At 29.5% G+C, this 25,058-nt stretch overlaps 3 protein-coding genes across 5 annotated transcripts; all 3 read left to right on the forward strand.

The window, feature by feature from the left end:
* The first annotated feature begins 3,566 nt into the window (after positions 1–3,566).
* On the forward strand, positions 3,567–7,187 carry LOC109799702 (UDP-rhamnose/UDP-galactose transporter 4). 2 transcript variants are annotated; one of them, XM_083069229.1, is made up of 7 exons: positions 3,567–3,826; positions 3,898–4,136; positions 4,651–4,808; positions 5,290–5,474; positions 5,574–5,774; positions 6,144–6,305; positions 6,673–7,187. In XM_083069229.1, the coding sequence occupies exons 3-7, from the start codon at positions 4,679–4,681 to the stop codon at positions 7,003–7,005; spliced, it is 1,011 nt and encodes a 336-aa protein (XP_082925355.1). In that variant the 5' UTR covers positions 3,567–3,826; positions 3,898–4,136; positions 4,651–4,678; the 3' UTR covers positions 7,006–7,187. The 2 variants fall into 2 exon arrangements, with proteins under 2 accessions (XP_082925355.1, XP_029127321.2); XM_029271488.2 differs by lacking the exon at positions 3,898–4,136 and having other exon boundaries at positions 3,568–3,826.
* A 1,652-nt stretch (positions 7,188–8,839) lies between these two features.
* LOC109799612 (mediator of RNA polymerase II transcription subunit-like protein) lies at positions 8,840–11,877 on the forward strand. Its single transcript, XM_020360202.3, has 4 exons — positions 8,840–8,998; positions 9,587–9,777; positions 11,267–11,379; positions 11,471–11,877. Exons 2-4 carry the CDS (start codon positions 9,600–9,602, stop codon positions 11,603–11,605), a joined length of 426 nt encoding a protein of 141 aa, XP_020215791.1. The 5' UTR covers positions 8,840–8,998; positions 9,587–9,599; the 3' UTR covers positions 11,606–11,877.
* An 879-nt stretch (positions 11,878–12,756) lies between these two features.
* LOC109799456 (neutral/alkaline invertase 3, chloroplastic) lies at positions 12,757–18,213 on the forward strand. Of its 2 annotated transcripts, none has more exons than XM_020360025.3 (7): positions 12,757–13,016; positions 13,576–14,328; positions 14,890–15,055; positions 15,159–15,370; positions 16,695–17,188; positions 17,283–17,331; positions 17,633–18,213. In XM_020360025.3, the coding sequence occupies exons 2-7, from the start codon at positions 13,615–13,617 to the stop codon at positions 17,948–17,950; spliced, it is 1,953 nt and encodes a 650-aa protein (XP_020215614.1). In that variant the 5' UTR covers positions 12,757–13,016; positions 13,576–13,614; the 3' UTR covers positions 17,951–18,213. The 2 variants fall into 2 exon arrangements, with proteins under 2 accessions (XP_020215614.1, XP_020215613.1); XM_020360024.3 differs by having other exon boundaries at positions 12,758–12,983.
* The last annotated feature ends 6,845 nt before the right edge of the window (positions 18,214–25,058 follow it).

A 25,058-nucleotide genomic window follows, 5' to 3' on the forward strand; every position in this document is an offset into this window, starting at 1 on the left:
CGGTCGTAAAACTTTGATGGTTCCTCACAAATGCTTTATTTGTCTTCACACTTGTGATTTGAAAAAGATACATAAGATATATTGTTCTTTTTTATTTAGTACATATTTTTAAATTAAATTTTAAAAAATTAAAATTCTCAAATATAATAAATGTATGTATAATAACTAATAATGAATGTATGATTTGAATACTCATAAATGACACCATTAAAACCCACTATCATTTCTCCAACAGTTGATAATAAATGTATATTTAAATTTCACTTTCAATTAATTGTCACATCAATTAATACAGTTTATTAAATAAATATAAAATATTTAAAAAAAACTTGTCTAAAATGTTCTTAATTTGGAAGGGAAAATATACATCAAAATTTCATTACTTTATATTATAGATGATTCTTTTATAATATAAAGATATTTTATTATTAATATGAAATATACATTATATATATATATATATATATATATAAGTCATAATTACATTCTAATAATTTTTAAAACACTACCAAAGGTCTACACTATAGATAATTACAAATGACAGATTAAAAGTATTGTTTATCAACTTGGGTTGATGCTAGTGATGAAGAACTCACCTTGTTTAATTAATTGATTGATGTTTGAATTTAAACTTTTATGAATGCAAAAATCTCAACTTGTGTAAAAATTTTCACTTATTTGATGTCAAACAGCCAAAAGAGATTGTTTTATATTCGATGAGAAATACTCTTTGGTAATGAAAAAAAATTAAAGTATTATTAGATTCTTTTTATAGAATTAATTTAAAGTGTTTCTTGTATTAGTTATATATATATATATATATATATATATATATATACCTTTAATTAAAAATATTTTCTCATTTAATTAAAAATATTATAATAAATTTAATATTATTAACTAAATTAACTGAGATCTTTAATTCTAATGAATCTAATAATCGAGTCTTATAAAAAAGACTGGGGAGTAATACCTTTAACATATTTTATTTTATTTTTTAAATATTTTTTTAGAACATAAAAAATTTATAAATATGATAAATGAATGTATATTTATGATTAATATTTTTCACTTTTTCCTTTATGAGGAACACATTTTAAAGGAAATAAATAATAATTATAACATAATTTAAAACATTTTTCATTATATTCCTTATTAAAATTTTGTATATGTTTAAATTATATATAAATGCAGATACATTTATAAAAGTAATATTTTTAAAAGATACATGTAATATATATATATATATATATATTTATTTATTTATTTATTTATTTATTGGATTACCAATAATTTATACATACAAAATATTTATCATTGGTGACCAATTAATTTTTATCATGAATTATATGATCTTTAGTGAGGCCTTACTTTTTAATTATATATTTTTTCATTCATAGTATATATTAATATTTAAATACTTTTATCAGTTAACATATATTTTTAAATGTTTCAAAATAATATAAAATACATTAAAGTCACAACAATGTGAAAGAAAAAATTATAAATTTCATATTTAAAAGACATTACACTACAATATATATATATATATATATATATATATATATATATATATATATATATATATGTTTGTGTATAAATGTGTCTAATTGTTTTCTAAATATTTATATAATAGTTTTTAAAAATATATTATGTAAATTTTAAAATATAAAAGAATGCATTAGAAAATTATAACATACAAAATTATATATTCTAAACTTGCCCCTGTAATGCATAAATTACCAACCTAATTTAAATTTAATTGAGAAAATACGATGACTTTATTTCAATCTTATACAAAATCAAAATATTGTTTACAAGAGATATTTATCTTTTTCTTCTCAAGGGTTTTAACCTCTGCATTGATTAATGCATGTAAAACCAAAAAGAAAATGAAGATGATCTCATGATTGATACATTGTAACTTTTTATTTTTATTTTTAACCTGTCTGAAAATTTCTTTTCAACCATCAGAAAACCCAATTTAATTGAAGAAAAAGGAAAAAAAAGGACAGAAGAATTCATCCTCTCTAATAAACACATCATGGACAAAATTAAAAGGCATAATGGGAAAAGAAAATGACCTGAAAAGTGACCTTATATGGCACTGCCCAACGCTCCAACCTCACACCAAAATAAGAGAAGGAAGTTTTCAATTTAAATTGGTTTACATATTTCTTTTACAATTAATATTCTATTGTTTGTTCATATGGAAAGAAGACTTTATTGATCACCTCTTTGAGGTTCAAGACTAATTTCACACACATGATTATACAGATAATTATCCAAAACCCGAAAAGAAAAAAAAACTTTTTTGATGAATCATTTATTTCTTACGTCTTTTTTCTTTGTTTGTTTTCTCTTTCAGCACTCATCCACGAGTGATGTCTCTCCTAAACTTGCATAAATAAAAGTGACCCATAAACATGATCACTCTTAAAAATTAAAATTACTGGCTAGCAAGCACAACCACAATTATTTTTCTGACAAGCTATCAAATTTTCCCCTCAAACTATCCTTAAAGTTAAGGTAACAATCATCCATCATTTGAATAAATTATTACATAATCCTCAACCATTATGTGTGTATACTGACTAATCATCACACAATTGTGGCTTTTTACTTTATTTTTTTTTTAAATTACAAAACAGTCACATTTTTTTAATTTATTTTTTATTTTTTAAATATTTATACAAAAAATGTAAAAATAAAAGAAATAATACTTGCACAAAAATTTATATATACTTTTTGTGTTCATATCTCTCCATTTTATTTAGAGTAATGATACTTGCACAACATTTGTGTGCATGTTTTTCTACTATTAATAGATGTAATAAATGAAGTAATTGAGAGATATAATGATATTGTATAATTTTATTATAATTATATAAGAAAGAGGCACTTATTTTATTTTTAAAACCTAAAAACATAAATAATAAAGTAGATGATTGATTAGATAATATATAGGGTTTGGAAAAAGGATTTCCAAGGGAATAGAGAAAAAAAAGAATGCAAACTAAATGAAAAAAAAATGATGAGAGAAAAAGAATGGTTTAGAAGTACATACAAAACAGTCTTAACAAAAATAGACAAAAAAAAAAACATCATAGGTATACATGTATCACTATTCATCTATTTATTACATTTATTAATAATAAACATGTAAAAAATGACATTACTTTCTTGTTTTTAAAAAATATTTTATCTTAATAAGTATCGTTTTAAATTATTATATATATACAAAATAAAATTAATAAATAGATGATAGAAAATAATAATTTTATAAAATTAACATATTATTAATTTTATTTATTAAAAATAATACAATACAGTAATATTTTTCTAAAAATATTATTAAAAGTATAAATAAAAAATGATAATTAATGTTACCTTAAAAAATTATTAAGACTTAATTTTTCTTTTTACGTTAGATATAGCGGTGATGATGTTAGATTATGTAATAATTTTTCCGATGAAAGACATGTAAAATGCATAGATATTTTCATACGACCAATAATTAAGACATAAAATTTTTTGTTGCGCCATGTAGAATGCAACCTTAGTGGTGTGTACAAAATTGACCATTGTTGTTCATGACATGATATTTTTTCCTGCTTGGTTCCCTCCCTGACGCGGTTTATGATTGAATCCGGCGTTACAAATACAAAAGCATACGCACGTTAACACAAAGTACAAAAACACCGACCTGCAGTGCTCTTTGTCTTTCTCTCTATAAAACTTGTTTTCTCTCTCATTTTCTTCCTCTGCTCCTCTCACAAGCTTCTACGTCACCGTTTCAATTCAACAACATAACCTAGCACACCTGGTAATTTCCAAAACAACTACGCACCTACTGTTTCTTTTTATTCACGTTGTTAATATTATCATTGTCTGCAGTTCCATGATTTAACTCTAATGAGGATTTTGCTATGAAGAGAAAGGAGTAATGGATCTAATGAGGATTTTGTTATTCTGCTTTGGTTTCATTTTTGGCAACTATTATTTGGTTTATTTGTCTCTCTCTATATGTGTATTGAGTTGCTTGAGGGTGTTGGATTTTATGGTGAACTCAGCTTCAAGGTTTATCTTCATGTTCCTTGCTGTGCACCGGATGTTCACACATGATTCACGTACATGTGTGTATGATATTTTCCACTTTAGATTTAATCTAAAAAATCTCATACCAATGCAAACATTCTTATGTGTTTTATAAATTCTATGTTCCTATGTGAGACATTTTACCTCCAATAATTTTACTTGTTAAGACATGAGGAATAAGTTATTTTTGTTCATAAACTTGGTTTGAGACTACTAATCAATCAGTTTCTTTTCCAAATTCTATTAAGTTATGAAAATTGTTTTTAAAACAGAGAAACTGAAACTGAAACTGTTGAAAGATATTTTCTGCTTTGCTTCTTCAAGAGTTCAGGTGATTAAAGAACAATTTTTTAGAAAACAGAAACGTGCTCATGAGATGAATACATTCAAACATGCAGGACAAACAAATTTTAGAAGATAGAAAACTGTTCTTGAAAATATTAAACAAACAAATTAAGCCTAGATATGACTTTTCTTTTCTTTATTTTTTTAATGGGATCCATAAGAAAGTTTAACTAGTTCCTGTTGACATGTCTTCTCTTGCATATAAAGTCATTGGATTTGAAATTCGTGATACATTATGTCTACCGCAACCAAGGGTGATAGGAAGACAGCAATTGATGTGGCATCATGGATGTTCAATATAGTCACATCTGTGGGAATAATCCTTGTGAATAAAGCCCTCATGGCTACATATGGTTTCAGCTTTGGTATGTATAGAGTTTCATGATTTTTTCCATCCCAGATAATTAGAATTGCTCCACTTTCAGTCTATTTTCTTTGTACAAAGGTTCACTTCTTTCAGTTAAATGATTCGTTGAGTCTGTCTTTTAGTGCTTATGTGCAGTATAAACTTGTTTATAGGATTTGGAAGAAGTATTTAATATATTAAGGGTGGTAGTTGAATTGAGGACATATATTGACAACAATACTACGTATGATAAAAACAGAGATAGAAATAAAAAATGAGGAAGGCTAATGATCTGTGCTATGCTTTCAGATGATATGCCGATGCTGTGCAGTTCTCACAAACTTTTTTTTTCTTGTGATTGTGCCCCACAGATAAAGCATAGTTAGAGATAGATCGGATAAAACTCTCAAAAAGTACTTATAGGAGAAGAAAATAAAATAAATATGTTAAGGGTTTCTACCATAACTATTTGACATTGTATATCATATACTATTATGCAGCTACAACGTTAACTGGTCTGCATTTTGCCACAACGACCTTGCTGACAGTCATTCTTAAGTGGCTGGGATATATCCAAACCTCTCATCTTCCCTTACCTGATCTTATCAAATTTGTCTTATTTGCAAATTTCTCTATTGTCGGAATGAATGTGAGTTTGATGTGGAACTCCGTTGGTTTCTATCAGGTAACATCTAGACTTTGTTGTAAAAGTATCAAAATCTAATACTGCCGGTGGCAAAATAGGTATTTATAGTGTTTCCTTCCTTTTGAATGAAAATTTCAGATTGCTAAGTTGAGCATGATTCCGGTATCTTGTTTCCTGGAAATTGTATTGGACAATGTGCGATATTCAAGGGACACAAAGCTCAGCATTTCTCTAGTTCTCCTTGGCGTAGCTGTATGTACAGTCACTGATGTGAGTGTCAATGCTAAGGGTTTCATAGCTGCTGCAGTGGCAGTTTGGAGCACCTCATTGCAGCAATATGTAAGTAACATACTACCAACACTACCAACCCTGAATCTTAATTGGTAGATATCAGTAGATCAAAATTGAATTCTTTGTCATAAAGGTGGTTCTAGAATTGATCAATGTGCACTTTCAGGTGCTTGATGCTTGTTGCCAACATTCATGTATATAAGAATTTATTCATAATACATCTCAGCTTAATGGAAAGCCTGCAGGCTGCAGCAAATTTTCTTTGTAAAGTTGGATTTTGAACACGGATTTTAGATGCATGTTTTGTGTGGACTTGTGCAAATTATGTCAGATCATTCCAATTCTAACTCTTCCTGTTTTATCTGGATGTCATGTTCTAGAATTTTTTAAGCTGATGTTTACTTTTATTTGTTGCAGTATGTGCATTTTCTTCAGAGGAAGTATTCTCTTGGATCATTTAACTTGTTGGGACACACTGCACCAGTACAAGCAGCAAGTTTACTGCTAGTAGGTCCCTTTGTGGACTATTGGCTTACAAACAAACGAGTTGATGCCTACAACTATGGTTTGACATCCACGGTAAGTTTCCCTTTCTAAATGCTAATGCTACTTAAGCTTTATTGACTTTTGGCATATAGCTAGTGTTAATTATTATCTTGTGAATTTCATAACTGATTTAAAGTGGTGCCTCCAGTTACTATTTCATACTTATGATAGAGATTGAACCTCGGTCATTAGTTAAAAACCTCAGTTAAACTACTTGTTTTAACAACTTTCAGTTTCATTCTGTGTTTTGATTCCTTGTAGAATATGTTTAGTTCGACTATAGTTTAAAAATCTTTGTGCACATTATCAGTTCCTACTGTTTTGTGAGTGTTCTAATCCTAGGCATTTAATGTTAACTTTAAAAAATGTTATTAAACTAATATGCTCCTTCTGTCTGCAGTTGTTCATCATTGCGTCTTGCACTATCGCAGTGGGGACAAACCTCAGCCAATTCATCTGCATTGGAAGGTTCACGGCTGTATCATTCCAAGTTCTAGGACACATGAAGACTATTCTGGTACTGGCCCTAGGATTCTTTTTCTTTGGAAAAGAAGGTCTCAATTTACAAGTAATTTTAGGCATGTTCATTGCAATATTGGGAATGATATGGTATGGCAATGCATCTTCTAAGCCAGGAGGGAAAGAGCGTCCAAGCATACCCATCAATCATACCCCCAAGGCACAAGAGTATAGTGCAGTACCAGTATCCTCTGAAACGGATCAAGAAATATAATTTTTGATGCAAATGAAGTGGTGAAACTTATGGTGAATTGCATGAAATCAGGAGCCCTTTAGGGTCACCTGATTCATTTTCTTTTTGATTTTTTTGGTTACAATTTCTTTATGAATATGGAAAAGAATTTGCAAAAGTAGGTGCCACCAATGAACAATTAAATTTCATGTTTTTATTCTAAATTACATTTGCAATTTTTAAATTTGTGAAATATGGAAGATAACATATGGTTTAGGGAAGATTTTTGACACATCAAAATTAGAATAATAAATATATACAAAAGAGTTAATCATCCATACACGGTCAATATAAAAGTTTTTATACTGACAACTAATAATATATTTTAAATTATTTTATTTTATTTTTATTTAATTAAATAAGCAAATGACATGACACTATTAAAAGATATGATTGATTGTCAGTGTAAAAATTTTTTATACTTACAATGTATGAGTGATTAACTCTATACAAAAACTATCTTCAATATATTTTTCAAAATAATTAGAAAAAAAATACGATTCAAATCATCGTTTACTACGACTGTCATGGAGCTTTGATTCGATTTGACTAATTGTCATCCTTTTCATATGATTATTATAGAATTTTTCTTTTAAAATCCTATCTATCTATCTATCTATCCATCCATTAAAAAAAGATATATATATATATATAATTACATATTTTTTTATTTAAATATATATAAAATCAATGCTTTAAAATGTAGGGAAATAATTTCTAAATAAGTCATACATAATATTTAAAAAATAAATATAGATATTTTTTCAACTTAAAATTTAAGCTTTTATGGCAGATAAAAAAAACATAAACTTTATTTGATTACAATTTAAATGTTAAATTTTAAATGTTTTGAGAGAAATAGTATTTTAGATATCCATTTTTTTTTTGGTTTCATTCTTTATTTTGTTGTTTGATTTTGTTCATTTATCTCTATTTTTTATACTTTAATTTTGTTTTATTTATTAATTTTGACAATTATTGATAATAAAAAAGTTAAAAGATCAAAACAAAATAAAGAACAAAGTTAGTGAGCTAAAATATTATTTTTCTCAGCAATTAAATTTAGAATAAACATTGAATTTTAACTATTTATCAAAATGCATTTTAGTGCAAGTAAATTATTGTAAAAAGCTTTTGCTGAGTGGAATAACTCACTTTTATTTCATTTTAGTAATTTAAAAATACATTCTAAGGTACAAGTTTTAATCTTGTTATAATTAACCCTCCTTCAATGAGATTGAAAATTTAAAATAAATCGGTATTTTGTTATAAAAAAAGAACACTTCTTAGAAACGTGAATACCTCTCCAAAAACAATTTTAAAACCTTAAATTTTCATTTCGTAAGAATTAGTACTTTTTATTACTTAATTTTTGTTAATAAAAGAAGTTTATTATAATTTCATAGACAAAAATCTAAAATAAATAATTTGTCAAAAATGATTTTCGTTATTTATTACATGCCTGCATTATATTAAAAAATAAAAAAAAAAAGAAAAGAATGAGAAGTTACTCATAAAAATGTTATTGAAAAATAAACGAAAGATAAAATAATCTATATAAAAATAGGAACCAAAAGTAATTATTGAAAGTAATATCTTTTTTATATATTAGTATAAATTCTTATTGTTGATGATTAAAATGTTAATAATTTTTTTATTATTAAAAATCATGTAATAAAATTAAATATTAAATATATTTTTTAATAAAAACATTTCAATTTTAAATTATTAATCCTTGACTTGAGAAATATATATTTTTTTTACCCGGAGAAAAACGTATTTAAAATTCGTTTTTTTTATTATTTATATCAATTTATTTATTAATTTTAAATTGATGAACGTTTGTAATGTTTTCCCCAAAAGGCAGATTAGGTTTTCAAAACAAATAAAAAACCCAAATCTGAACTCTCGTTTACCGTTCTTCAGTCATCACTCACGCGCGCAATCTTCTCAGTCGCCACTACTCCAATCTCACGTGAGTCTCCTAATCTTCATTCCTCTCTAGTTATGTTACTATTGTTACTCTCTTACTTAGATTCGAATCAAATTGCATTTTCAAATTTCAACTAATAGGTTTTGTTGCTATACATGTAACTCGGGTTTAATTCGTGCCACTACTTTCATTTCCTTGCTATTTTGTCACTCAATTAGTTAATTGGACTCTTTTCACCAATGATGCGTGTCGAGGGTAGCATTCTCTTAGCTTCGCTTGTTCATTCAGAAACATGGTTATTCTCACTTGGCCTGTGGGAGTGAAAGAGGAAGAAAAAGTGAATGATGAGTCATAGAGAAATTTTTAATTTTTTAATATTGTTATGTATCTCTTGTAAAAATGGATAGAAATGAGAAAATAGTATTAATAACGTGTTAATGTCATGTATTTATATAACAACCAAGGAAAAAATTCCACGCAAACTGAACATAAGAAATATATTCTGTGAATTGTTTTGGCATGGGAAGCCTTATGAAGCACTCATGTTATATTTTTGTTATTTGATGAAATTTATATGCTAGAGAGGCTATAGGAGAATTTTTTGTTAATCCTATATTTCTCCCTTGGCAGGTTGAAAGGGCATATGGGTGACCGGCAAGTAGTTGAACAACAGCACTCGGTTGATCCACAACTGCCATCTTCTCCTCCCTCAAAAGATGATATGGTTTCATGTGTTATGGCCTTGGAGGCTGCTCTGCTTCCCTGTTTGCCAGCCAGAGAACTTCAAGCTATAGACCGTTCTCCCCATCCTTCTCATCAAAGTGAGTAACTGCAAGTCTTTCAAATTATGATTTTGTGTCTTCAAAACGGGTTGCTGTGCGTGGCTATTTGTGATTGATAACTATGCATCAACCATTAGCACTAAAGGCATTTGAAACTTTATTTAATCATCTGACATACTGATTCCATATCACTCAAAGGTTTTAGGGATTACAATTAGAGATTTTTTTACATACACACATAGTTCTTGAATTAACAATAGAATCTGGCTTAGGAGATCAAGGAAAGATGTGTCTACTTCAGTTTAAGGTTTGAGGAACTGAAAAAACGGGAAAAGGGTATTCTTTTTGGAATATATATGTAAAAGAAAGTTTCATTGAGCCTGCAGAAGTCAAAGAACTTTGTGTTGTACTCTATTCATTCTATATTGGAAGACAGTAAATTGTTCCTGGGATTGAAGTGGTGTTAATTTGGAAATGATTATTTGGTTAAATATTACTCATTACTTGTAGTCTCTAATAGATGCTAGAAGTTTTTGGAGGTCAACATATCCTTTATTTTTTCCCTTTTCAATTGAATTTATTATTCTAGTTTTTCTATTTCAGAAAGATGTACACTCTATTTAAAGGAGAAATGTTTTCAAGTCAGTTTATTGTTAAGTAGTTGTTGAGTTTTGATTACATGCAACTTGAAAGCATCATGTATTTGGTATATACGATAATACATGTACCCACAACATGAGAGGAGTCATAATTTCTGTTTCTGTTTAATATATACATGCTATTAACTCGAGACTTTTCATGTGATGAGGGGATGATTATGATATGCCATGTGATATTTTTTGTGTTATTAGGTTAACCTGTCGAAAGTAATTTATAAGACATTATAGCTGAACATCCTTGTAATAATCCCTCTTTTGAAATTCAGTTGTTGATAGATTGCTCAATGTGCAAGTATTCACACATTGATTATCTAGGGCAGGAAGGTGGGGTGGGGAGGTAAGAAGGGTGGTGAAATGTTCTATAGATGATTTTTGCAGTTGATACAATCTAACCCAAGAAAAGAGTGAAAATACCATAAACAGATGTCTGATACTGATCTTTGGAGTTTGGATGAAGTTCTGTTTTTATCTATGTCCATTTTTCTTAATTCCATATATTATGGGGGCATTTATTTACACCTTGTTAACCTTAACTAAAGTTCATAAGAATTATGGCGCCCTTCTGGTTTGAATTCAAAATGTAACATGTATCGCTAGAACTAAAATTAGCTATTGAAGTTGAATAGAAAATGATCAGGTCACCGTGACAAGACCATGTTAAGTTTAACAGCTGTTGCAAGACTAGTTAAGGTTCAATTATGTCCCAGGGTTTTAATTTACCCTGAGAAGGGAAGTTTTCTCTTTGCTCCAGTCCTGTGTTGGAAACTATATTTGCAAAGCAAAAATATTTTCTCATCTTGCAATGCTTGGTAAATATAACCATGTATCCAAACTGAATTATCGTTGATTTGGTATTTTCTTTTTTTCAGTTGACGTGGATAGGTATGCAAGAGATTTTATGGAGGCTGCCAAGAAGCTTCAGCTTTATTTTATCAGCCTGCAACGTGAGGAAAAGCCATCAAAAGCTGAAATGCTTAGAAAGGTTTGGCAACATACCATATAATGTTTTTCTATCAGTCATGGAAATTGTAATATTTTCATCTAAACTTCTGTTGTATGTCTTATCTGTGCAGGAGATTGCTTTGATGGAAGAGGAACTTAACAAAAAAAATGGGCTGATAAAAAAACAAGAAAATTTAATTCAGGAGTGGAAAAAAGAGTTGAAAGATCAGTTGGACAAACACAAGATTGAGTTAGATAGGGTTTAATGTATGCTTTTGCTCTCTTTAAATATTTAAAAGTTCAGTGGTTTGTGGCCTATTTTTGTTTATCTTTTCCCTCTTTCTTTAGAATTGCGCAAGTTACCACCCTATTCCCATAGCATGAATCCAACCACACTTGTACTGTGCCAAGTTAAGTATGTCATCCTGGGGACCAGTGATAACTGTAAATGGCTTCGTGTAGGGGTGCATTGGATTAGATTGATTTAAAGAAAATGATAATTCAAACCAAATTAATGAAATTTATTTAATATAGTTAATTTGGTTAGTTGTTTCATTTTATTTCGAAGACGAATCAAATAAATTATAATTAGATTTTTATATTTTAATTCAAAATTCAATTTTTTGATCTAATTGTTGTCAAATTATTTAATAATAACTATTCTTTTAGTTTGTAGTAATATAAAATTTTAGGTTTATCATAAAAAAGAGATAATACATGAGAATAAAAGTTAAAAAAAAGTGTATTAGCTTATTTGTCGGAAGAGAAGTGTCTAAAAAGGTTCTTATTAAATTTTTTTTCCCCAAAAAGTAATAAGATAACTATTCTCGGAATCTCCACTACTTATACGTAACCCGATAAGGATTGTCTCGTCCAGATGACGCATGTAGTCTTCTAAAGAAAATGGTTACAGTTAAGAAGTTTTTGTTACAAAATATATTTTAGATCAGTTTTTATAAAAATTACTAAATAAGAGAGTATTTTTATTAAGAGAGTATTTCTTTTAGATCGTGTATTTTGTTAGGCGAAATGATCGCATGCCATATTAAATAGATAAACATAAAATTTATATAACTTGATCCAAGCAGTTTATTTTCATAAATTTTCTCAATTCTAAAAGGCATAAAAAATCTTAAAATATGTAAAGTAATTTCATCGCATTATTTAGTAATTCTTATCCCTTACATATTTTATTTTTAATTATAAGTATAAATACCTATAGTATGAAGAAAAAAAATGCTGACAATAATATCAAATAAATAAAAGCAAAAGAGATAGTGGCAGACTAATACACGGAAACAAAGATTTTATTGGTCATGGAAAATAAAAAGACAACCTAAAATTTGGTTTTTTGTGGCACATAGACAATCTCCGTTCTCCTCATATTTCTTTTCTGGGGTCACGTTGTCACGTGCCGTAAATAAAAAAGCGAAGGCGAAAGAAAAATCTCATCGCTACAATTGGGAAAAAGAGAAGAACAGTTACAAGATAAGAAAAAGAAAAGAGAGAGAGGCAAAGAAGAAAGAAAATAAAAATAAAAATAAAAATCGCGCACTGCATTATCACGGTGTTCATTCTCACCATACGTTCTCTGTTCCTCTAATTCCAAGATCCACGACACTCTCAGTCCTTGTCTGGTCAAAGGTTCGTTTAATCTGAGGTTTTCCTGGCACTCGGGTAGTTTCTTGGATCATAGTTTGTCGTTCTTTTTTTTTTTTTTTTGTTAATTTTGCTATGTATTTAATATGTATGTCTGTTTGTCATTTGCATTTGCGTATGTTTCTGTTGATAATTAAACTAAGCTATGTCTTGTTTATGTTATGTTCTTTTTGTTAAATTTCTTTAGCTTTGAACTCTGGTTAAATTACTTAGCGTCTGATTTTATTGATTTTTTTTTTCAGTCTTGGAATTATGTGTATATGAATAAATTGGATTGATTTTGGGTTGGTCTCGGCTTAGTGAATGAATGTCAATTCTCAATTTTATACCTTCCAAACTGTTTGTTGTCGAATTGAACATTCGTTTTGTGATCATTGTTTCTTGTCATACCATTTGATTTCTGGGTTTGTTAAAGCAAATAAGTTAAATTTCACATGTAAACTATTTATTCCCCTCTTCTAAATTTCAAGTTACTGATAGTATCTTGCAATCTATATTTAGTTGAAATTTCTGTCTATTCAATTATGTTAAATTCTGCTTTAGTTCTAATAGGTTGTAATCTAAATGCACTCTACAGGAATTGTTAAGCCGGTACAGTTCGTTCTTTTAGAGCAGCATGTCCCTGGGCACTTCCAAAACAGTTTTTCAGGTTTTGTCCAGGGCTGTGCCTCAAACTGGGTATAACGAGCCTGGTGTTAACTCTTTAGATTTAACATTACATTCCCGGTTTGGAGTAAAATGTATGAAGAAAAGATCCTCGAGACATAGGCATTTATTTGAGTGTTCTAGCATGCTTCAAAGTCAGTTAAGAACTCATCAATTTCAGTTGATGAGTTTCCATGACTATAAGACCTACAGTCGTCCATGGTTGCAGACATGCAAATGCCAACGAGCTGAAAGTGTGGGTGGCATAACTACTGGAGATGGAAATGGATCAAGGCTTGTGAATGATGTTGAAACATCAAATTTGGTAGGCAATGTGACGAGTGCGAAGCATATCTTAGAGTTTGATGATGTCCAAGCCCAACAGTTGAAACAAGAAAAGGAGGTTTTGGCATCTAATGTTACAAATGGAGCTATTACAGACAGCTTTGACACAATTGGACTCAACTCCATTGAGGAAGAAGCATGGGACCTACTAAGGGAGTCTGTAGTTTATTATTGTGGCAATCCCATTGGGACTATTGCTGCAAAGGACCCAACTAGTTCCAATGTTTTGAATTATGACCAGGTCTTTATTCGAGATTTCATTCCTTCTGGAATTGCTTTCCTATTGAAGGGTGAACATGATATTGTTCGGAACTTTATCCTTTATACACTTCAGTTGCAGGTAATGTCTTGGAGTCTTGGTCTTATAACACATAACTTGTCATTTACACAACTAAATTTGATACAATTCTGTAATTTACAAGCCTTAGATATGTATTTTCACTTTTAATTGATTATTCCAAAGTTATGAAATAGTTACTTGTGTTATGCCTTTATGAAGTTGCTTTTATTCATTAGTCGTTACTGTTTTCAATCCTACAAAAGTACAAATCTAATACTAGCTGTTTCTACATTGACTTGTAACTTTTTTGGTGAATAAAGTAAAATACTAATTTTCTTTTAAGAAGCACGCAAAATGCTTGTGCTTTACAATTAATGTTGATGTGAATTTTTTACAGATAGAATGCTATAGGACCCTGTGCTGTACATAATGGAAAGGGAAACAATAATACTTTTCATTAGTAATGGTTTTTTGCCAGCACTTCTTTTGCCTTAACTGTATGATAATTAATGAAATGAACAAAATGGTTGGGGGGGAGGGGAACGGGGTCCTTAAATTTTTGTCAAGATGTTCTTTGTTGTTTTTGATACACTGTCTTGAACCCACACATCCATATTTCAGAGCTGGGAGAAAACAATGGATTGTCATAGTCCAGGACAAGGTTTGATGCCTGCTAGTTTTAAGGTTCGGACAGTTCCTCTGGATGGTGATGATTCTGCAACAGAAGAGGTTTTGGATCCTGATTTTGGAGAGGCAGCCATTGGCCGTGTTGCTCCTGTTGATTCAGGTAAAGTAAATAATCTAATCATTAGAAATATTTTTTATACATACAAGAAGAAACTTACTGTAGTTCTCATTGGATTGCTGAACTATTTCACATGTGATTTTAGGATTATGGTGGATTATTTTATTACGAGCATATGGAAAATGTTCTGGTGATCTATCAGTTCAGGAGAGAGTTGATGTGCAAACAGGAATTAAGATGATTTTGAGGTTGTGTCTTGCTGATGGCTTTGATATGTTCCCAACTTTATTAGTAACAGATGGTTCTTGCATGATAGATCGGAGGATGGGAATTCATGGGCATCCTTTGGAGATTCAGGTAAATAAGATTCCCTTTCTTTCTTCAATTTTATGATATTTATAAATTTGCATTTTCTAAGGCTAGGAATGAAAACTTGCTGCTTATTCATGATTATACATTTCCTTAGATAGGGGGAAAATGATGCACGTAACTGCACCATTTTGATAAGAAGCAAGAAGCCAAGAACAAATATTCTTGTGCTAGATTGAGGACCTGCATTCCTGTACCTTATTAGTTATTAGTGATAGAGCTTTCTCTTCTTTGATTTTTTGTTAATGGTATTAGCCTATTAGGTATTTCTTTTATGTATTTGAAAGTTTTTATATTATGTATTTTTATGCACGAAAAATTCAACTTCGTTATTAATAGGGATGGAAAATTTTCATAAATAAAGGGACTATGCCCAAAGAGCTTGAGTTGATTGAAGAATGAGGTTGGAGTGCTGGACGAATTCATATTGGTGGGCAGCAGCAACAGTCAATTATCTGAGATACATTAGAGTTAATAAAGTAATTATTTTTGAAAAGAATGATGTTAAAGTTAAATACACTAAACAATATCAAAAGCTGATCCATCTGAATTGATAAATATTAAAATGATATTGGGCATAAAAATTAAACCAATAAATTATTGAAATTACAAACAAGACACATGACACATCTCTTTCCATAGATTAAGGCTTGGTTTGGTTCATGAACAGAAGGTCCCCATGGCTTTTACTATTTGAAATTTTGATAGACTCTTCAATAACAGTAATTGATACTACTTGACACCTAATTTTGTGATGTTTAGAGGTATTCTTTCCGTATCTTTACTGCCCTTATGGTAGTCAAGAGAAGTGAGTACTTGTAACAAATTTTAGGACCGTGAGTAAATGCATCCATGATCCATCTGATATTTATCTTATGATTGTGCACATGGATTAACATAAATATGTGAAAAACTGACACTCAAGCATGCACATGATGTGTATTTTCACCTTTCTAACAATTAATTGTTTGACAAAAGTAAAAACATCAGACATCTACACCTTCATCTTATACAACTGCCTATAACTTTCTCAACTGCCTTGGTTAAGCCATATCAGAATTTAGAATGTTAACAAATCGAATTTATTGCTCTGTTGCATGTTGTAAATACAACAATCTTTTGATAAATAAGTTCCCCTTTCTGGAAAATGAGGGAATTATGTAATAAAATCACGTGGAAGTTAAAAATGATTCTGAACAGTGTTACCTAATACCTAGTTTACTATTATCAGAAGCATTGAAGTTTACATATTCTGTTTAAAATATTGTTTGTATTCTTCTCTAACAGGTATTCTTTCTTTTTCTGTTTTTAGGCACTGTTTTATTCTGCCTTACGTTGTGCGCGTGAGATGCTTACTCCAGAAGATGGATCAGCTGATCTTATACGGGCACTGAACAACCGTCTGGTAGCTCTTTCATTTCATATTAGAGAATACTATTGGATTGATTTGAAAAAATTAAATGAGATTTACCGTTACAAGACAGAGGAGTATTCGTATGATGCAGTTAATAAGTTCAACATATACCCAGACCAAATTTCGCCTTGGTTAGTGGAATGGATGCCAAACAAAGGAGGTTACTTAATTGGTAACTTACAACCAGCTCACATGGATTTCCGATTTTTTTCACTGGGAAATTTGTGGTCGGTCGTAAACAGTTTGGCCACAGTGGAACAATCACATGCCATATTGGATCTTATTGAAGCCAAATGGTCAGATTTGGTTGCAGAGATGCCACTCAAGATTTGTTATCCTGCTCTTGATGGTCAGGAGTGGCAGATAATTACAGGCAGTGATCCTAAGAACACGTACTGTATCTAACTTGCCATGTTTATGCTTTTCTGTTATCTTATTATATTTTTCATCAAATATTTTTTTTTTAATTTGTTTATTCTTTGGCAGACCTTGGTCCTACCATAATGCAGGCTCCTGGCCAACACTGCTCTGGCAGGTTAGTTGCAGTGGCAAATTTTGGTACACTTAAATCTCTATAGTTGAAGCAGTTCTTATTAAAAAGCTTCTATACTCTTTTTCACCTTAACTCTTATTATAATATGTCCTATGTATATTTTCTTTCAGCTAGACATGTAACTGAATGAGCTTAGTCGTCATTATTTAGCAGTAAATGTCTCCCCATTTATGTAATTTACACGTAGAATTCTTTTCTTAATGTACCTGGCTTTTTTATTCAAGTATTGCAAAGTTGGAAATATCAAGTGCAAGCTTTTAACATAAAAATATGCCTATTGCAGCTCACAGTTGCATGCATAAAGATGAAGAGAACACATATTGCTGCAAAAGCTGTTGAGATTGCGGAGAGACGCATATCAAGAGACAGGTGGCCGGAATATTACGACACGAAAAGATCTCGGTTCATCGGAAAGCAATCTCGACTATATCAGACTTGGTCAATCGCAGGATACCTTGTGGCGAAGCTGCTGCTTGCTGACCCGAGTAAAGCAAACATACTGATCACCGAAGAGGATTCTGAGCTTGTGAATGCCTTGATTAGTGCCAATCCTAGAGGAAAGCGAGGGCGCAAAAGTATGAAGCAGACTTACATTGTATGAGTCTTCAAAATTGCCATTCATCTGGTTCCTTTTGGTCAATTCATTTTTCTTCAGATTAGCAGCATGTTATTCTAGAAACGGCAGGAATATGCAAAAATATATAGTAGTGTAGGTTGGTTGTGATGAAACAGAATAATAGTATATATTATTGTAATTGTGAAAAGTGATGTCAGTACTTCAGGTTCAGGATTGTAAGTAGCATTCAAAAGATACCGTTAATCTAGAAAAAAAAAAAAAAAAACTAGTATCCCTCTACTTTTGCACATCATAGAATACCATTTTCCCTAACTGTCATAGTGAATGAATTTGAAATGGAAGAAAAAGTGCTGTGGTATCAATAGAATTCAATTTCAAGGTTAGCGAATTTGAGTTTTGGACCGTTGTGTTTGTTAAGGTAAGTGATTTTCATAAAAAACTTATAGGTGAAGAAAATATGAAGGGAAAAAATGAAATTAAGTTTTTTTATAAATTAAAATTAGTTTATCTGTAAATTAATTTGTAGAACTTTTTTTATATTATTAAAAGTGTATTTAGATAATTTTTTTGAAAAAAAGAGAGAAGAGATATATAATTATTAAAAAGGGAAGAGGGTGTGTATATCATTTCTCTTTAAGTTAATGTTTAGTTTGTTTATGTAATACAAGCCTGATCTGTTTAAAAATCTAATATGGATTTTTTTATTGTCTGTTTATGTAGTCTCTTTTATATGAAAGTAATAAGACCTACAAATAGGTCAACAGGACTAATTATTAAATATATTAATAATTATATGTATTAAATATAAATATTAATTATAAATTAATATATAATACTATTTTATATTTATATGGATTGTGTCAAATCTTCTAGACTTTTTATTAAAAAGGTTTTTTAATAATAGACTACCATGCCTATTTTTACACTAAAAATTGGTAATTAATAGGTCCAATGTATAACATAATGCAAGGGATAAAGAAAAGTTGTGATAATGTATTGGCAATGGTCGACTAATTACTTTATTTTTGCTCTTTGAGGGCTAATTAAGTAATAATTGTTGTTTTCAAATTTCTCTGTTTCAGACATCAATTTATTTAGTTTTTTTTTTAGCTTTTTTCTTTGGACTTAACAATTTGGACCGGTTCTTATATAAACATACCCGATGACTATTTTTAGCTGGTAAAGGCTTGAGATGTGGTATCACCTTCGCACACACTAACTTCATTAGTATCTAACAAAATTGTGTGTATATATATTATAAATGATCTTTCGAACTTATTCACTATACATTGTGAAATTCAGTAAAATTTCCAAACTTTCCTATCCAAAAATATTATAAACAATAGTAGAATATATCTAAATTATATATAGTACTACGCTACTATTTTTACATAAAATAAATAATTATAAAGTTATATGTGATACATGATTAAAGTACTCTATTTGTATACACAATCAAATTTAGGGGTAGAAAATATGGAACTACTAATTTCCTAACTTGGTTATCTTTAATTTCTTCGACTATTCTTTCAACATGTTTAAAATTATAAATCATAAATTATTGAATTTGGGGTGTGACAAAATGATTGATTGTTTTAAAAAAAATTAAGTAAAAATACGTCAATCAAATATAGGCATTTATACTATGTTTAATTAATCTCAAAACTCTTCTAGTAGAAATAGGGAAGAACTTAGTGGTAATGATCCTCTTTGTTACTATGAAAATTAGGTTTTGTTGAGAGTTTCACAAACAACAAAAAAATCCAAGAAAATTTTTCTTTTTCACTTGTCCTTTTCTACTTCAATGATGTTGGTGATGTTCCTCTTCAACAATGTCTGAAACCCTTGTCTCGTAGAAATGAGTTTTACGTCTTGCACAAATCAATTTTGCGGGTGAAATAGAATATAAGAATGTGAGCTAGTTTGGAAAATTTTCTTTTTCACTTGTCTTTTGTTACTCTAATGATGTTGGCTGACTTTTCTCTTCAACAATGTCTTAAACCCTTGTATTGTAGAAATGAGTTTTTTGTCTCACACCAATTAGTTTTGTGGATTAAATGGAATATGAGAATAAGAAGAAATAAGTTATTCAAATGTAACTTTAGTTGTTTATAAATTAAATTAAAAATTAAAAATCTTATTTTATCACATTTCTAAATCTACCAAGTTTATAACTATTGTATGTCAATTAGAGAGAGAATATGCCAACCTGATAATTAATTGTTAATTTGTCATAAGACTAACAAAACTAATAATTGAATATAATGGAATGATTAACTTGCATGACAAAATTAAAATTTAAGATTTTAAATGTCATAAAATATTATTTTAGAAATCTATCAATCACCTCTACCATTTTTCAGAGTCCAAATTAAATGTTTACTCAAAATCTATTGCTAAATTCAAAAATTCAAATTTTCTAGGAGTGATAATTGTAGAACTAAAAGCCAAAAATTGCAACTTTCTATATATCTATTATATTCCCTCCAAAAAAAAAATATCATCATTCATAGTTGACTAGATACATTAATTAGAAACGTAACAATATACATTAAATAGAGATCGAGTAATTCGTAAAAGTCACTAAAGTTGTCTAAAATAATATTATTTTGGTTAAAATGTTTTTAAAATTTTTAAAATTTTACTTTCTTTATTTTTTTAGTTTTTATAGTTTAAAATAAATATTTTTAGTTCTTATACTTATTTTTTTTTTTAATATTTTTTAGTTTTTATAATTTAAGATAGATCTTTTTAATCTTTATATTTATCTTTTTTTTTTTAATTCTTTTAGTTTTGATCGTTAATTTTTTTTGCAACATTGTCTTTTTTATGTTAATGTGATAGATGTATAAATTCAATTTTGTATATTTTATGTTGAATTTATTTTATTAGATTTACTTTAAATTAGATTTCTCGATACATTTTGTCTCTTTTATATTTTCACCGTAATATCTATTATTGAAACACTTTTTTACTCTCACAAAACTGAATGTTTTTAATATATCAACACAAAACAAACAATGTTATAAAAATAATAACGATTAGAGACTAAAAAATTAAAAAACTAGAAATATAAAGATTAAAAAGATCTATATTAAATTATAGAGACTAAAAAATATTGAAAAATATAGAGACTAAAAAAATTATTTTAAACTATAAGAACTAAAAGATAAAATAAGTGAAAGTATAGAAATTAAAAAAGTATTTTAATTTATTCTTTTTATGAGATTTACATATTCCAACGAATATAATAAGGAAAAGATACAAGAAAAATAAGGATGACTTTCAACCATATATGGATTAGAAACTAATTAAGATTATAAAATTTGTGACAATATATGTGACACCCTCTACCCCAACATCATTAATAAACATAAACTATATTTATAAAAGATTTTCATAGATTGATATAAAACAATAAGTATCATAAGGTAGAAGATGCACATTCATAAATTCATTAACATATATATATAACTTAAGAAATCATAATAAAACAAAGATTATAAATCAATCCCAGTAAAGGTGGCAGTGCCTCCTAGTTAGGAATCAACTTATAATTTATTTAAATTACACAAGAAAAGAAAATGTTTTTAGAATAAGAAAAACATGAGATAAATCCTAGCTAAACCCGATGTCACATCCTATCAGAGCATGCCCCAAGAAACCTTTAGGCCTCATCACCAACATCCTCATGATGATGAACACCTGCAACATAAATTTAAACATATACAGAAAAAACAACAAGGGAGTGAGAAACATCTCACTCAGTTGCAGATGAAGAAATAAAAGTTAAATAGCACACACACATAATCATTATCATATATAATTATTTATCATGCAATGATGTCATAGACTCAACTCTTAAATATATGCATGTGGCGCCATACGGAAGTTCACATATCATCATTGGTGACCCTAAGGCACACCTTGTTAGCATATCGTGGGTGACCCAAAGGTACACCTGGTTACATCATTGGTGACCCAAAGGCACACCTTGTTAGCATATCATGGGTGACCCAAAGGTACACCTTGTTAGTCGTGGGTATGCGGCCTCAGCGGCACACCTGTAGTATATATGCATATGATGCATGTCATACATTCACAGACTCAACCTTTAGCATGTTACACATATCATATTTGTGACACCCTCTACCCCAACATAATTACAATAGATATAAACCATCTATATATAAATTCTTTCTTAGTCTAATATAAAATAATTATCTCAAGTATCATTGGGTAAAAGATGCACATTCATAATTTTCAACTGTAAGTATCAAATTGTCAAGAAATAATAAAATAAAGATTATAGATTAATCCCAGTAAAGGTGGCAGAGCCTCCTAGTTAGGAATTAACTTATAATCTTTTAGTAAAATTATAATATGACAAAAATACACACTTTCAACATAAATAACATAAAAATTACAAAAGAAAAATAATAATAATTTAACAATAAGTCTAGCTAATCCCGATGTCACATCCTATCAGAGCGAAACCCAAACAGAAGCCTAAGCTTCACCACCAACATCCTCAGCCTCATGCTAATTATCTGCATCATAATTTAAATATACACAAAAATGACAAGGGAGTGAGAAACTTCTCACTCAGTTGCAGATATAGAAATAAAAGTTAAATAGCACACACACACGCAATATAATTCACATATATAATCAATCTCACATATATGCTTATGTATAATGATTTTCTTGACTTGACTCACTAATGTATGCATGTGGCGCCATACGGAAGTTGCAGAATTCATCACTGGTGACCCGAAGGCACACCTATACAATTGTCGGTGACCCTAAGGTACACCTATCATTGGTGTTCATACACCTCGTTAGCATATCGTGGGTGACCCAAAGGTACACCTTGTTAGTCGTGGGTATGCGGCCTCAGCGGCACACCTGGAGTAATATGTGCATATGATGCATGTCATACATTCACAGACTCAACCTTTAGCATGTTACACATATCATATTCATATTTCATAATTAAGAATTATTTCAATAATCCAATTTAATAGTCCAATAGTCCAACAGTCCAAACAGTCCAACAGTCCAAACAGTCCAATAGTCCAACAGTCCAACAATTCAACAGTCCAGAGGTTGCTTAGGTATCATATTTTTCAATAATAATATATTAAGATCTTTTAAGTAAAGTAGGAAGCTTAAAAGGTAATATAAGATAATAAGGAGGCTCAGCCTTCCATTTAAATAATAGATTACAAATTTATAAATACTTAGGAGGCTTAGCCTTCCATTCAAATAACAGATTCTAATATGTAAATAAATAAGATATAAAACAAAACACATCAATAATACATATTCAAAGAAATAAACAACAGGCAAGGGATCGGGAGCCAATCCAACAAACAGACTATTTAACAATTATTTCTACACCCCCAAGCAAGGTTTCCCACTCCCCCCTTACCTGGATAAATAGGAATTTGGGCAGAATCTCCTCTCTTTCTCCTTAAACCGGAACCGGAACTAGAGCAGAACCTTCTCTATTCTCCTCCTCTTTTCACAACCTAGGCAGAACCTTCTCTCTTATTTTCTCTTTCTATCTCTCTAGAATTCCTTCTCTCTAAACTTTTCTTCTCTCTAGTTATGAATTTTCAAAATCCTTAGGTCCCTATTTATAGAAATTTTGAAGTTACTATGCACTATGCACTATTCATTAAAATAATAATATAATTACTATTCATGAATAGTAAAATACTATTCATCCAAATAATTTGAGTTTTGACGTAAGTGCTTACGTTTTTTTCAAAATTACTATTCATATGAATAGTAAAATACTATTCATAAATACGTATTCGTAAATAGTAAAATACGTATACATAAATAGTAAAAATATGTATACATAAATAGTAAAATACGTATACGTAAATAGTAAAATACATAAATAAAATACTTATTCACATAATAAATACATAAAAAAATATTTCTTTTCATTAAATAAAATTTGGGATGTTACAATTCTCCCCTCCTTTTAGAAATTTCGTCCCCGAAATTTTTGCAATGGTAAACTCTTTGCATTCTTACTTCTAATTCTTATGCAACATCACTACCTTGTTGATGTACAACTTTTATCAATTTCCTCAAAGGATTTGCTTAGGGAAAGATCTTGACGAATTTATCCACTTAAACACAAACAAAATCAATTTCTTAAGCGTCTTAGACAAATCTTCCACTAGGGTCTATCTATTCACCATCTTACTTCCAAAATGGAGCATCTAAGTGCTACAAGATTCTTAAAAACTTCTAGTATGCTAACCATAAATATACAATTGCTTTACTCCTCTCTTCATCTTAGGTCACAAAATATCTTCTTAAGATTTTGGTACATCTTAGTAGTTTCTGAATGGATACTAAAGATACTCTTATGACCTTCTTCTAGGATTGCTTTATTAAATTCTAGCACACTAGGAATGCACAACTTATCCTTAAATCTCAAAACTCCATCCACTCCAAATTTAAACTCACTCTCCATACCTTGATTCAAGTTCTTTACTTCGCTTTCCATATTAGACCATTACGCTTCCCTTGCGCCACTCTGATACATTTTAGTAACTCCTAAATAAATGTTAAGAGTACTCTTATGTCCTTTCAAGTTTTATAACTAAACATCCAACTGTGTCCTTTCTAATCTCTTGCTTATTTGGGTCACTAATAAAGGATCTAACTCCTAGTTCCTCTAATCTCATCTATTAGTTACTTCCAACATAAATAATTCAATGCTACTATGGTAATCTTACACATCAAGCATAAGTTTCTAAATTCTGCAATCAAATTCAATCCTTAAATCATCAAAATAATAATTTGGTTATCATTGTAATCCAGATATTTGCCACAACATCAACACCTAAGCATTAGATACACATATCAGATCACTAATTTTACTACTCTATCTACAACCAATTCAAACTCTTCTATGATCAATTCTAAAGATCAGGTACCTAAGCATAATGTACACTCGGTATCCATATCAGTTCTCAAGTTTCACCATTTCATCTTCACCCAAGTCATAATCATATCCATCACCTTAACCTATAACCTTATAACTTGTTACCAAAATAAATCAACTAATTATGCTCCTATAATTTTCTTCAACAATCCATTCGCT

The sequence above is a fragment of the Cajanus cajan genome, chromosome 2 (assembly GCF_000230855.2).
Source record: "Cajanus cajan strain Asha chromosome 2, NIPB_CcT2T_4, whole genome shotgun sequence".
Taxonomy (NCBI): Eukaryota; Viridiplantae; Streptophyta; class Magnoliopsida; order Fabales; family Fabaceae; genus Cajanus; species Cajanus cajan.